The sequence below is a fragment of the Bos grunniens genome, chromosome 3 (genome assembly GCF_055505025.1).
Source record: "Bos grunniens cultivar Pamir isolate PY7600 chromosome 3, Bosgru_T2T1.0, whole genome shotgun sequence".
In the NCBI taxonomy this organism is placed as follows: domain Eukaryota; kingdom Metazoa; phylum Chordata; class Mammalia; order Artiodactyla; family Bovidae; genus Bos; species Bos grunniens.
In genome coordinates, this window is record NC_141167.1 from 91740464 (window position 1) to 91755555 (window position 15092).

At 38.6% G+C, this 15092-nt stretch overlaps 1 protein-coding gene across 1 annotated transcript in view; it reads right to left on the minus strand.

Annotated features, from left to right (window-relative positions):
- PHTF1 (putative homeodomain transcription factor 1) overlaps positions 1–15092 on the minus strand; it is a 73877-nt gene that overhangs the window by 24385 nt on the left and 34400 nt on the right. The window contains exons 6-8 of the mRNA XM_086391956.1: positions 6394–6550; positions 5055–5189; positions 3653–3812 (exon numbers count right to left, since the gene is read on the minus strand). Coding sequence (XP_086248082.1) covers positions 3653–3812; positions 5055–5189; positions 6394–6550 — 452 coding nt within the window. The remainder of the gene's footprint in view (positions 1–3652; positions 3813–5054; positions 5190–6393; positions 6551–15092) is intronic.

The following is a 15092-nucleotide window of genomic DNA, read 5'->3' on the forward strand; positions in this document are numbered from 1 at the left end:
AACCCCATGAACTGCAGCACGCCAGGCCTCCCTGTCCATCACCAACTCCCGGAGTTCACTCAAACTCAAGTCCATTGAGTCGGTGATGCCATCCAACCATCTCATTCTCTGTCATCCCCCTTTCCTCCTGTCCCCAATCCCTCCTAGCATCAGAGTCTTTTCCAATGAGTCAACTCTTCACATGAGGTGGCCAAAGTACTGGAGTTTCAGCTTCAGCATCAGTCCTTCCAAAGAACACCCAGGACTGATCTCCTTTAGAATGGACCGGTTGGATCTCCTTGCAGTCCAAGGGACTCTCAAGAGTCTTCTCCAACACCACAGTTCAAAAGCATCAATTTCAGCACTCAGCTTTCTTCACAGTCCAACTCTCACATCCATACATGACCACTGGAAAAACCGTAGCCTTGACTAGATGGACCTTTGAAGGCAAAGTAATGTCTCCGCTTTTCAATATGCTACCTAGATTGGTCATAACTTTCTTTCCAAGGAATAAGCGTCTTTTAATTTCATGGCTGCAATCACCATCTGCAGTGATTTTGGAGCCCCAAAAAATAAAGTCTGACACTGTTTCCACTGTTTCTCCATCTATTTCCCATGAAGCGATAGGACCAGATGCCATGATCTTAGTTTTCTGAATGTTGAACTTTAAGCCAACGTTTTCACTCTCCTCTTTCACATTCATCAATGTAACTTTAGGTAAGTAATTAAATCTCTCTGGGCCTCAAGTTCCTCATTGGAATGGTGATGACAATAAATAAATAAATCCCTCTAAGGTCAGGAACAAGACAAGGATGTCCACTCTCACCACTATTATTCAACATAGTTTTAGAAGTCCTAGCTACGGCAATTATAGAAGAAAAAGAAAGACAAGGAATCCAGATCAGAAAAGAAGTAAAACTCTCACAGTCTGCAGATGACATGATATTATACATAGAAAACCCAAAAGAAACTATAAGAAAATTATTAGAGCTAATCAGTGAATTCAGCAAAGTCGCAGGGTACAAAGTCAATACACAGAAATCACTTGCATTCCTATACACTAACAATGAAAAATAAAAAGAGAAATTAAGGAATCAATACCATTTACCACTGCAACAAAAAGAATAAAATATCTAGGAATAAACCTATCTAAAGAGACAAAAGACCTGTATACAGAAAACTATAAGACACTAATTAAAGAAATCAAAGACGACATAAACAGATGAAGAGATATTCCTCATTCCTGGGTAGGAAGAATCAATATTGTGAAAATGACTATACTACCAAATGCAATCTACAGATTCAATGTGACCCCTATCAAAATTACTAATGGCATTTTTCACAGAACTAGAATAAAAAATTTCACAATTCATATGGAAACACAAAAGACCCTGAGTAGCCAAAGCCTTGAGAAAGAAGAATGGAGCTGGAGGAATCAACCGTCCTGACTTCAGACTATACTACAAACCTACAGTCATCAAGACAGTATGGTACTGACACAGAAACAGAAATATAGACCAATAGAACAGGACAGAGAACCCAGAGATAAACCCACACATCTACAGGTACCTTATTTTTGACAAAGGAGGCAAGAATATACAACGGGGCAAAGACAGTCTCTTCAATAAGTGAGACATCTGAACATCTATGTGCAAAAGAATGAAATTAGAACACTACCTAAAGCCATACACAAAGATAAACTCAAAATGGATTCAAGACCTAAATGTAAGACCAGAGACTATTAAACTCTTAGAGGAAAACATAGGCAGAACACTCGATGACATAAATCAAAGCAAGATCTTCTATAACCCACCTCCTAGATTAATGGAAATAAAAACAAGAATAAACAAGTGGGACCTAATTAAACTTTAAAGATTTTGCACAGCAAAGGAAACTACAAACAAGGTAAAAAGACAAACCTCAGAATGGGAGAAAATAATAGCAAAGGAAACAACTGACAAAGAATTCCCAAAATATACAAGCAGCTTATATACAGCTCAATACTAGAAAAGCAAAGAACCCAATCAGAAAGTGGGAAAGGCATCTGAAGAGACATTTCTCCAAAGAAGATATACAGATGGCTAACAAGCACATGAGAAGATGCTCAGCATCACTCATTACTACTGCTGCTGCTGTTAAGTCGCTTCAGTCGTGTCTGACTCTGTGCAACCCCATAGACAGCAGCCCACCAGGCTCCCCCATCCCTGGGATTCTCCAGGCAAGAACACTAGAGAAATGCAAACCAAAACCACAATGAGATACCACCAGTCAGGATGGCCATCATCAAAAAGTCTATAAACAACAAATGCTGGAGAGGGTGTGGGGAAAAAGGAACACTCTTGCATTGCTGGTGGGAATGTAAACATATACAGCCACTATGGCAGGCAGTATGGAGATTCCTTAAAAAGCTAGGAATAAAACCACCATATGACCCAGCAATCCCACTTCTAGGCATATACCCTGAGGAAATCAAAATTGGAAAAAGACACGTGTACCCCAATGTTCACTGCAGCACTATTTACAATAGCTAGAACATGCAAGCAACCTAGATGTCCATCAACAGATGAGTGGATAAAGAAGCTGTGGTACATATACACAATGGAATACTACTCAGCCTTCCTGAGGAGTTCCTTCCACAAAAAGGAATGCATTTGAATCCGTTCTAATGAGGTGGACGAACCTAGACCCTATTAAACAGAGTGAAGTAAGTCAAGAAGAGAAATATAAATATCGTATTCTGACACACATATATGGAATCTAAAGAGATGGCACTGGTGATTTATTTTCAGGGCAGGAATGAAGAAACAGACATAGAGAACAGAGCTATGGACATGGGGGAAGGAAAGGAGGGAGAAGGGGAGATATATGGAGAGAGTAACACAGAAATTTACAATACCATATGTAAAATAGATAGCCAATGGGAATTTGCTGTATGACTCGGGGAACTCAAACAAGGGCTCTGTGACAATCTGTAGGGGTGGGAGGTGGAGGGAGAGAGGAGGGAGGTCTGGGAGGGAGGGGACATGCATGTACCTATAGCTGATTCTTGTTGATGTATGACAGAAAAACCATAAAATTCTGTAAAGCAATTATCCTTCAGTTAAAACATTAAAAAAAAATAAAAGCATCTATCTCACAGAGCTGTTGAAAGAATTAAGTGAGTTATTACATGTAAATCACTTAGAATAGTGCCTGATTGCAGTAATGGCTCAAAAAAAATTAGCTTTTTATAACTCATAAATGCCACAGTCTAACAAATAGAAAATATTTCATGACTATAACACAAAAGTATAGTTATTTTTAGACACAAAGCAGAATAATAGCTCTATCTAAACATAAAAATATTTTCCCAAACCTTAACACACACTATTCCTGCCTCTCTGGAAGATGACATGGAAGCCTCTACACCAATCTGTTCATTGAATCTACCAGCCTCCTCCTAAGTCTGGACCAGGGGCAGATATAACAATAAGCTCTGGCCCTAGAAATTGGAAGAATAAGGTAAAATCTTCATATTATTCTTCATGGTGTTCTCCTTTTCATGTCCTTTGGTTTTACATTTCAAATGCCACAAATCTATTAGAATCTATTGTGTGCTTTTAGCAGAGTCTAAGAATAGAAAATTTTACACAAGAAAAGGACCAGGTAATACTTATACTCATCTAAATCTTACCCTACGGCCCTTTTCTCCATCGGAAAATTTTGCTTTCTCTCTTGTTTGCCACATTCTGATCTCTGGTCGACACTGTCTCTTCTTGATGATAGGATGCAGACAACCTGAATCATAGTCAGTTTCCGTCCCTCTGTTACATATTAATTTAACTCTTTTCATCCTATTTTTTTAAAGGAAAAAAAATGATTAATAATTAGTTTTCTGAAAGTAGTATCTTTCATGAAACCACTTTTCTTCTGAGGAGTAGAATATGTTAATCTGGAAATCAAGAAGATTCAGAAATCGTGTTTTTCAGGCTCTCCAGCTTTCCTAAGGGTGTAGGAAGCCAGAATATAGTTCTCTCTCTAGTCTCCAAAGACTTGGGTCAGTTGATTGAGAGGAATCCTGTTCTTTTTGGTTTTGCAAGGAAGTAGGTTCACAGTCTTCCTCTCAAACACAAAGCCAACCCCTCCCTCACACTGCCTGTTTGTTACACTTCACAGGATGTCCTTCCCTCTTCCGTCCTTCAAAGCCCAGTAACTCTCAGCTCTTCCGTGACTCCTGCCGACTGTGTCACCCCAGAATAGTCATTCCATCTGCTGAACTGCATGGCCTTTAGTCAGCATGATACCATTTACGGTATTTTTACATTGTTGTGACTACCTCATACCTGCTAGTTTTACTTTCCTAATAAGACGGTAAATCACTGAGAAGAGGAAAGTGCAGTGCCCAGCACAATGTTCAGCTAAAGAACTCAAATGCTTCAACTTATCTTTAGAAAAATAGGTGGACACAATTTGTCTTCAAAAATGAAGCTGCAGAACACTTTACTTTTGAGTCACAAACATTAATATATGACAAAAATAAGTATTTCTTCGAGTCACAGTACCGCTGTCATGACCTACAAAATCATGCAGGAGGTCGAAGTTGTCTTAGACTCATCTCCCTTTCTGTCCTACAGCCCACTGACAGCAGCCTCCTGCCCTGCATCCCACATCTAAAGAGGAATCAGCTCTCACACTGAAAAATACGTCATCTCTTAAAAGTTCTTCTTTCTCTCAAGACATTTGCCAATATGGCTTAAAATATTTAATCTTTGAGAGTATTTATATTTCTGTAATCTTGTGGTCTAAAAAGCCACTAAAGATCAAACAGAAGGGCACTTTTATGGTAGGTAACTGGACTCATGGGTAATACGGCAGACACTGGTGACACTGTAAGAAAACCACTCTAGAACTTTTAAAATCACACCACTATGATAATATGCTCACACTGCATAGTCCTAAAACCTAATCAGGTTATGTACTATGCAAACACTAAAGTGAACACAAAAACACGTAAAACTTCCATTTTATTGGAAGTGTTAATAAGTATTAATTTGGTGAAAATGTGAAAATTGGGAAGTATTAATAAGACTTCCCACCTGTTGCCAAAGAGAGTCCTCCAAAAACTACCATTAAGGGGTGCAGATTCCAAAGTTTCCACTCCTCTGGCTTTATCAGAGGAGTTATTTCCATTCTCTCGGCTCCCATCACCATTCACAGTTTTTCGTAATTTTCTACAAAAAAATATTTCAACAACTTCAGATTATTCAAGACCTTTTCTATTTCTGCTTAGAATATCCCTACCATTTACCACCTGAAATTAAGTATAATGAACTTCTCATAATGAGGATACATTATGCATGAACATTTCTGATTTAAGGGCAAAAACAGATTCCAAAGATACCAAAGGGTATCATTTTGTTCATTCATTAAAGAAATAGAACTGCTATTCAAAAATATTACTAGCAGGAAAATTTTCTTCTATATGACCAATAGTCTTCAGGAAACACTAAAAAAAAAAAAAAGAACAATTTCTTTAAATATGGATGTCAGAAATCTACCCATTTGGCACATTTAATCAGGGAAACATGAAATAATAGCAAGCAATCATTTTTTTTTTTTTTTTTTTGGCTATCCTATGCAGTGAAAAGATATATCCTGTAAATACCAATGAGACACAGCAAAATATTTAATTTCTTTAGAAAACATTAAATAAATTAAACTGAATTTTCAAGGAGTATTCTTTTCTGGGGAGAAAAAAAAAACATGTTTAGAAAGTAACATTCAAAAATAAGTATAAATATGTTGAAATTCTTTGCACCAAATGAAAAAATCTTAAACTCCTTGGGGGAACAAAAACCTATCAATACTCTGAGGAAAGATGACTTGTGGAAGATAATACCATATATACTTTAAAAACGTTTAACAGTTCCAAAACCCATACACAGCACATGATCAGTAAAGACATGACATGAATCCAATGTGTAGAAAAGTTAAATCTTTATTAAAAGTTTAGAACATGTAGAAATCAATTCTTTTTATTTACTATTGAAAAAAGTTAAGAATATTAATACCATTAATCAGACATACTAAGATCCTTGTATATAGTGAATTTTCACCAAATTTTAAGACTGAATTGTGAAGAATGCTTTACAAAAATCATCATTTAAGGAAAATTTTAGTAAGGAATAATACAGTATAGAAATTATCCTTTTAAACAACTGTACTCAATGACCCCCTCCCGGTTAAAAGTTTATGACAAAGTTTCTTAGCATCAGGGAGAAAAGTAAAAGTAAAGCACTCAATTTCTTCTAGCCAAAAAAAATAATGAAAAATATACGCAAAAGAGGAAGGCTTTTTATTATTTTACTTCAAGATTCTGTTCTACAATGCCTCTCCTAGAAAATACACAACCACAAGTGTAACTTCTCATCTCACCTTCTTCTCCGATTTCCATTGTTCCCTGATGGCCTTGTGATCTGAGTAGACACAATCTGACAGTGGACAGTCCCCATGAGTAACATAAGGCACAAGGGTCCGAGGACTTCACTTACATTCACGATAGGCATCATAAAATATAACACGAGTGCTATCACTGAAAGGAAAAGGTTTCAAAATGGAAACCATTAGGGCTCATCTTTAAAATCAATTCTAATAATCATACAGATTATTTCTCCAAAAATCTATCATGTAAAAAGGATACAGGTGAAAGCACATAATTTCCTTCAATACAATCCACCTGCACATTAGCTGGGTGAAAACCTGAAGCCCTGCATCACAGAGCAAGTGAAAAATGATGTGTCCAGAGGATATGCCTTTCTGGCAAGACGATAGTCTAGGTATTTCTAGATATTTCCACCACAAAACAACTAGCTGTCATATAATCCTTTGTACTGTTGCTCTGCTCAGAGGAACAGTATTTTCCAAGGCCCAGAGTTATATGTAGCGATTAGTAGATTTAAGATTTGAACCCAGGCAGCTAGGCTCCAGAGTCTTTTTTGAGAGGTGGGGGGCGGGGTGGGGGTTGCACAGTGTGACATGTGAGATCTTAGTTTCCAGACCAGTGACAGAACCCAGGCCCCTGCAGTGGAAGCATGGAGCCCTAACCACTAGACCGACAGGGAATTCCTAGAGTCCTTACTGTTAACTGCTATGCTACATTGCCTCTCTGCATGTGCGAAATGTCCAAAGATATAAAAAATGAAAGAAACAGAAAAATATTACAAATTATCTCCCAAAACTTCCAGATACAAGTTTACAGATTAGTTCTTTCAGACTTGCTCACAAAGATGATTCTTGTGCTATATGAACTTTTCTATGTGGAGAAAAATTAATTTCATTCCCTAATACCCTGAAGCAGAGAAGGCGATGGCACCCCACTCCAGTACTCTTGCCTGGAAAATCCCATGGACGGAGGAGCCTGGTGGGCTGCAGTCCATGGGGTCGTGAAGAGTCAGACACTACTGAGCGACTTCACTTTCACTTTCCACTTTCATGCATTGGAGAAGGAAATGGCAACCCACTCCAGTGTTCTTGCCTGGAGAATCCCAAGGATGGTGGAGCCTGGTGGGCTGCCGTCTAAGGGGTCGCACAGAGTCAGACACAACTGAAGTGACTTAGCAGCAGCAGCAGCAGCAGCAATACCCTGAAGAGCATTCTTGCCTTGAAAACCCCATCAACAGTATGAAAAGGCAAAAATATATGATACTGAAAGATGAACCTTCCAGGTCAGTAGGTGTCCAATATGCCAATGGAAAAGAAGAGAGAAATAGCTCCAGAAGGAATGAAGAGGCTGAGCCAGAGCGGAAATGACGCCCAGTGGTGGAAGTGTCAGGTGGTGAAAGTAAAGATCGATGCTTTAAAGACCAATATTGCATAGGAACCTAGAATGTTATGTCCATAAATCAAGGTAAATTGGAAATAGTCAAACAGGAGATGGCAAGAGTGAACATCGAAGGAGTAAGGGGCTGAAGACACTGAGACATCGCAGCAGTGCTGGAAAATAACAACAGCAATACATGTACCACCCTCCACTCTCTGCTCGGACAAAATAACCTTTAAGCAACAGTAAAACAAAAATATTTCAGATTAAAAAACTAAGGATTTCTCACCAAAGGCCTGCATTACTTCTAATCCTTAAAATGTGGATCCTCAAGAAGGAATGAAGAGTATTGCAAATGGTAAATACCTTGGTAAAATTAAACACAATTTGTCATTTTACTCTACTTAAAATGTATTGGCTGATTTAAAACAAAAATTGTTATCTTGTGGGGTTTATAATATATGAACTTATAATGCATATGGCAACTGTATTGCAAAGGGTTCAGTTCAGTTCAGTTTAGTCATTCAGTCGTGTCTGACTCTTTGCAACCCCATGAATTGCAGCACGCCAGGCCTCCCTGTCCATCAACAACTCCTGGAGTTCACGCAAACTCATGTCCATCAAGTCAGTGATGCCATCCAGCCATCTCATCCTCTGTCGTCCCCTTCTCCTCCTGCCCCCAATCCCTCCCAGCATCAGAGTCTTTTCCAATGAGTCAACTCTTCACATGTATTGCATGCGAAGACTTCGCAAAGTATTGCAGTTTCAGCTTTAGCATCAGTCCTTCCAAAGAACTCCCAGGGCTGATGTCCTTTAGAATGGACTGGTTGGATCTCCTTGCAGTCCAAGGGACTCTCAAGAGTCTTCTCCAACACCACAGTTCAAAAGCATCAATTCTTCGGCACTTAGCCTTCTTCACAGTCCAACTCTCACATCCATACATGATCACTGGAAAAACCTTAGCCTTGACTAGACAGACCTTTGTTGGCAAAGTAATGTCTCTGCTTTTGAATATGCTGTCTAGGTTGATCATAACTTTCCTTCCAAGGAGTAAGTGTCTTTTAATTTCATGGCTGCAATCACCATCTGCAGTGATTTTGGAGCCCCCCAAAAATAAAGTCTGACACTGTGTCCACTGTTTCCCCATCTATTTGTAATGGGTAGGGGAATTAAATGAACCTAGAAAACTGCAAGGTTTTTATACAACAGGCAAAGTGCCCAGGGTCATTACTTGGGAGTAAGGAAAGACATGGAATGTTGGGAGTGCCTTTAGATCAGGTCATTACTCTCTTAGGTATTAGCCAAGAGAAATGAAAGCGTATGTGCACACAAACATTTGTATCTGAATATTCATAGCAGTTATATTTGTAATAGTCCCATATTGAAAAAAATTCAAATATCCATCAACAGGTGAAAATATAAACAATGTCCCATTCATAAAATGGAATGCTACCCAGCAACGGGAATCAAGTACTGATGCATACAACAACAAGAGTGAATTTCAAAATAATTTTCCTACTAAGTCAATCAAAAAAGAGCACAAATTCTACTCTACTTATATAAAATTCTAGAAAGTGCAAACTAATCTGTATTAGTAGAAAGCTGATAAGTGATTTCTAAGAGAGAACAAAGGAGACAGAGGAGAGGGATGAATTATAAATGGGCAAATGAAAACTTTGGGGAAGGGTGGATTTGCTCATTACCTTGATTTATTATATACCTTGATTATATTTTCACAGATATATATATATATGTCAGTTGCATTGCATTGTACACTTTAAATAAATTCTAATTATTATACATTCAAAAAACAGTGTGAAAATCGACATTTTAGGAATCAGTGAACTAAAATGGACAGGAATGGGCAAATTTAATTCCAATGACCATTATATCTACTATTGTGGGCAAGAAATCCTTAGAGGAATAGAGTGGCCTTATAGTCAACAAAAGAGTTCAAAATGCAGTACTTGGATACTATCTCACAAACGACAGAATCACCTTGGTTCATTTTCAAGGCAAACCATTCAACATCACAGTAATCTAAGTCTATGCCCCAATCACTAATGCCGAAGAAGAAGAATGGTTCCACGAAGATCTACAAGACCTTCTAGAACTAACAGCAAAAAAAGATGTCCTTTTCATCATAAGGGATTGGAATGCAAATAAGTAGGAAGTCAAGAGATACCTGGAGTAACAGGCAAGTCTGGCCTTGGAGTACAAACTGAAACAGGGCAGAGGCTAATAGTTTTGCCAAGAGAATGCACTGGTCACAGCAAACACCCTCTTCCAACAACACAAGAGAAGATTCTACACATGGACATCACCAGATGGTCAGTAGCAAAATCAGATTGATTATATTATTTGCAGTTGAAAATTGAGAAGCTATATACAGTCAGTAAAAAGAAGACCTAGAGCTGACTGTGGCTCAGATCATGAGCTCTTTATTGCCAAATTCAGACTTAAATTGAAGAAAGTAGGGAAAAACCACTAGGCCATTCAGGTATGACCTAAATCAAATCCTTTCTGATTATAGAATGGAAGTGACAAACAGATTCAAAGGATAGGATCTGATAAAGTCCGTGAAGAACTATGGATGGAGGTTCACAACATTGTACAGGAGGCGGTGACCAAAACATCCCCAAGAAAAAGAAATGCAAAAAGGCAAAACGGTTGTCAGAGGAGGCCTTACAAATAGCTTAGAAAAGAAGAGAAGCTAAAGGTAAAGGAGAAAAGGAAAGATACACCCATCTGAATGTAGAGTTGCAAAGAATATCAACAAAAGATAAGAAAGCCTTCTTAAGTGAACAATGCAAAGAAATAGAGGAAAACAATAGAATGGGAAATACTAGATATCTCAAGAAAATTAGAGATAACAAGGGAACATTTCATGCAAAGATGGGCACAATAAAGGATAGAAACAGTATGGATCTAACAGAAGCATGAGATATTAAAAAAGAGGTGGCAAGAATACATAGAAAAACTGTACAAAAAAGGTCTTAATGACCCAGATAACTATGATGGTATGTTACTTACCTAGAGCCAGACATCCTGGAGTGTGAGTCAAGTGGACCTTAGGCAGCATTACTATAAACAAAACTAGTGGAGGTGATGGAATTCCAGCTGAGCTATTTCAAATCCTAAAAGATGATGCTGTGAAAGTGCTGTACTCAATATGCCAGCAAATTTGAAAAACTCAGCAGTGGCCACAGGACTGGAAGAGGTCACTTTTCATTCCAATCCCAAAGAAGGGCAATGCCAAAGAATATTCAAACTATCACACAATTGCACTCATTTCACATGCTAGCAAGGAAATACTCAAAATCCTTCAAGTCAGGCTTCAATAGTACGTGAATCGGCAATTTTCAGATGTACAAACTGGATTAAGAAAAAGTGGAGGAACCAGAGATTAAATTGCCAACATCCACTAGATCATAGTTAAAGCAAGAGAATTCCAGAAAAACTTTTTGCTTCACTGACATTAAAGCCTTTGACTGTGTGGATCACAACAAACTCTGGAAAATTCTTCAAGAGCTGGGAATACCAGACCACCTGATCTGCCTCCTGAGAAACGTGTATGTAGACCAAGAAGCAACCATTAGAACCAAACATGGAACAACAAAACTGGTCCAAAATTGGGAAAGGAGTACATCAAGGCTGCAAATTGTCACCCTGATTATTTAACTTATATGCAGAGTACATCATGTGAAATGCCAGGCTGGATGAAACACAAGCTGGAATCAAGATTGCTGGAAGAAATATCAATAACCTCAGATATGCAGATGACACCACCCTAATGGCAGAAAGCGAAGAGGAATTAAAGAACCTCTTGATGAAGGTAAAAGAGAAGACTGAAAAAGCTGGCTTAAAACTTAACATTCAAAAAATTAAGATCATGGCATCTGGTCCCATCACTTCACAGCAAATAGATGGGGAAAAGATGGAAACAGTGACAGACTATTTTCTTGGGCCCCAAAATCATTGTGATGGTGACTGCTGCCATGAAATTAAAAGATACTTGCTCCTTGGAAGAAAAGCTATGACAAACCTAGATAGCATATTAAAAAGCAGAGACATCACTCACTTTGCAGACAAAGGTCCATCTAGTCAAAGATCTGGTTTTTCCAGTATTCATGTAAGATGTGAGAGTTGGACCATAAAGAAGGCTGAGCGCTGAAGAACTGATGCTTTTGAACTGTGATGTTGGAGAAGACTCTTGAGAGTCCCGTGGACAGTAAGGAGATCAAAGCAGTCATCCTAAAGGAAATCAGTCCTGAATATTCATTAGAAGGACTGATGCTGAAGCTGAAGCTCCAATATTTTGGCCATATGATGTGAAGAGACTATTTGCTGCTGAAGACCCTGATGCTAGGAAAGACTGAGGGCAACGGAAAGGGGAGGCAGACGAGGAGATGGTTGAATGGCATTATTGACTCAGTGATGTGAGTTTGAGCAAATTCTAGGAGACAGTCAAGGACAGGGAAGCCTGGTATGCTGCAGTCCATGGGGTTGCAAAGAGTCAGACATGACTGAGGAACTGAACAACAAACTGATACCCAACAAACACAACATCAGCAAGAAAACAATAAACTACAGACCTTGCAGACTTGTGAATATGGATACAAATTTACCTCTAAAATGTTAAGTACCATGACGGCAAGGATATTTGTCTATTTTGTTCACTGCCATACCAAGACAGTATCTGGCGCAGAGTATACACGCAATTATTTGTTGAATGAATGATTAAAATACTTCAATGTAAATTTGATAATATAGCAAGAGAATAATTCACCAAGACCACATAGGGTTTATGCTAGAAGGAGAGTAGGAAATCTTTCTGAGCCTAAAAGTGTACTTGGCACAGACATGTTAGGCACTTAAGGAATTGCTGACTTAGACAGAATCTATGAAATTTAATATTTTAATAGGATGTAGTTTTGATCATGTGCATACATGTCATCTCAATTACCAATTGTGTAAAAGGCCTTTGTCCCTGATTCCTGGGAGGTAACTCTTGGAATTTCCCAAGTGTTGGAAAGTATCTTTGTTTTCATGGTGGGTCCCTCGGACCACACCAGGTAATATATGCCAATAAAATGACTAAGAATAGGAGTAGCCATACCAGAAATACCAACTATGTAATTAGAGGGCTGGGGCTCTGAACTACATTATATCACCCTGATCTCTGGGGAGGGAACAGGAGCTAAAGACTGAGTTTAACTCCATGGCCAGTGACTCAATCAACCAGGCCTACATAATAAACCCTCAATGAAAACTCTGAATTCCAAAGCTTGGGTGAGTTTCTCTGGTTGGTCATACCTTGTGCATATTGCTATCCATCAGGGATAGAAGGTAACACATCCCTAAAGATGACAAAAACTTCCTGATTGGAGCCCGCCCAGACTTTGCCCTGTACGTCTCTCCTAATTTGTATCCTTCTGCTATAATAAAACTGTAAATACAGCACTTTCCTGAATGCTTTGAGTTATTCTGGTGAATTATCAAACCTGAGGGAATGAGTGGGGGACCCTGAAAGGCTGATCAGAGTAAGGATAGCCCTGCTGCTGCTAAGTCACATCAGTCGTGTCCCACTCAGTGTGACCCCATAGACGGCGGCCCACCAGGCTCCCCCGTCCCTGGGATTCTCCAGGCAAGAACACTGGAGTGGGTTGCCACTGCCTTCTCCAATGTATGAAAGGGAAAAGTGAAAGTAAAGTCGCTCTGTCGTGTCCGACTCTTCGCGACCCCATGGTCTACAGCCTACCAGGCTCCTCCGTCCATGGGATTTTCCAGGCAAGAGTACTGGAGTGGGGTGCCATTGCCTTCTCCAAGGATAGCCCTAGGGATCCCCAAAGTAAGGCTGGTATCTTGGGAAGGACTGTGCCTTTAACATGTGAAGTCTGGTCCAATTCTAGAACTGAAAACACATTCCGTAAAATTAAACATCTGTTCCTGATTTGTATTAATCTTAAATGTCAATCTTTACTAAAATACTAGGAATGTAAAAATATGTTAACATGCAACCAACCAAAAAAAAAAAAAAAAAGAATATATAAGTAGTACTCACTTTGACAGCACATATACTAAAGAACATATAAGCAAAATCAACATGCATCATATTAATGAAGACATTCTGAACAGAAACAAAACAGGGTGACCACTCTTCCTGTTAACACTGCTCTAAATATGTAGACTAATTCTATGAAATCAAATGTATGGTAAAAGACCAACTTTTCATTACACTAACAATTCGGCTGTATAATTAGAAAATCCTAGAGAAGCACTGAAAAACTGTTAGAAAAAATGAGAGTTTAGAAAACGGCTGGTTATAACAATTTTAATACAAACTAAAATCTTGCAAATATAAGAGCAAATACTAGTAAAAATACATAAGCAAATAAAAAGCCTCATACCTAAAGCAGCAACAACAAAAATAAAGGCAAACTATTTTCCTTTAATATGGAACTTCCCTGATAGCTCAGTTGGTAAAGAATCTGCCTGCAATGCAGGAGACCCTGGTTCGATTCCTGGGTCAGGAAGATCCCCTGGAGAAGGGATAGGCTACCCATTCCAGTAGTTTTGGGCTTCCCTTGTGGCTCAGCTGGTAAAGAATCCGCCTGCAATGCAGGAGACCTGGGTTCGATCCCTGGGTTGGGAAGTTCCCCTGGAGAAGGGAAAGGCTATCCACTCCAGAATTCCATGGACTGTATAGTTCATGGGGTTGCAAAGAGTTGGACACGACTGAGCAACTTTTACTTTCAAGCATCCTCTGATGGATGACATACATAAACAAAGTGTGGTCTATACACACAGTCAGTTACTATTCACCCTCAGAAAGGAAAGAAATATTGGCACAGGCTACAAATGGATAAATCCTGAAGACATTATGCTAAGTGATATACAGTATGATTCTATTTATGTGAGATAGCTAGAGGAGTCAAATTCATACAGTCAGAAAGCAGAATGGTAGTTGTCTGGTGCTGGGGATAGGAGGAAGTGGAGAGTTATTGATTTAAGAGTACAGAGTTTCAATTTGGAAAAATGAAAAAAGCTCTAGAGATGGATGGTGGTAATAGCACACTAGTAACGTGAATAGACTTAGTATCACTGAACTGTATACTTAAAAATGTTAGATGGTAAATTTTATGTGTATTCTACCATATGGAAAAAAAAATGAGCTTAACAAGATCTAAGCAAGTTTTGTAAGAAAAAAATAAATTCCTACAAAGCTTTACAAAAAGATATAATAGAAGACTTGACTAAAAGGAGAAAAATACCAATTTTCTCTCTATTCCCTCCAAATATATATCTATATTTT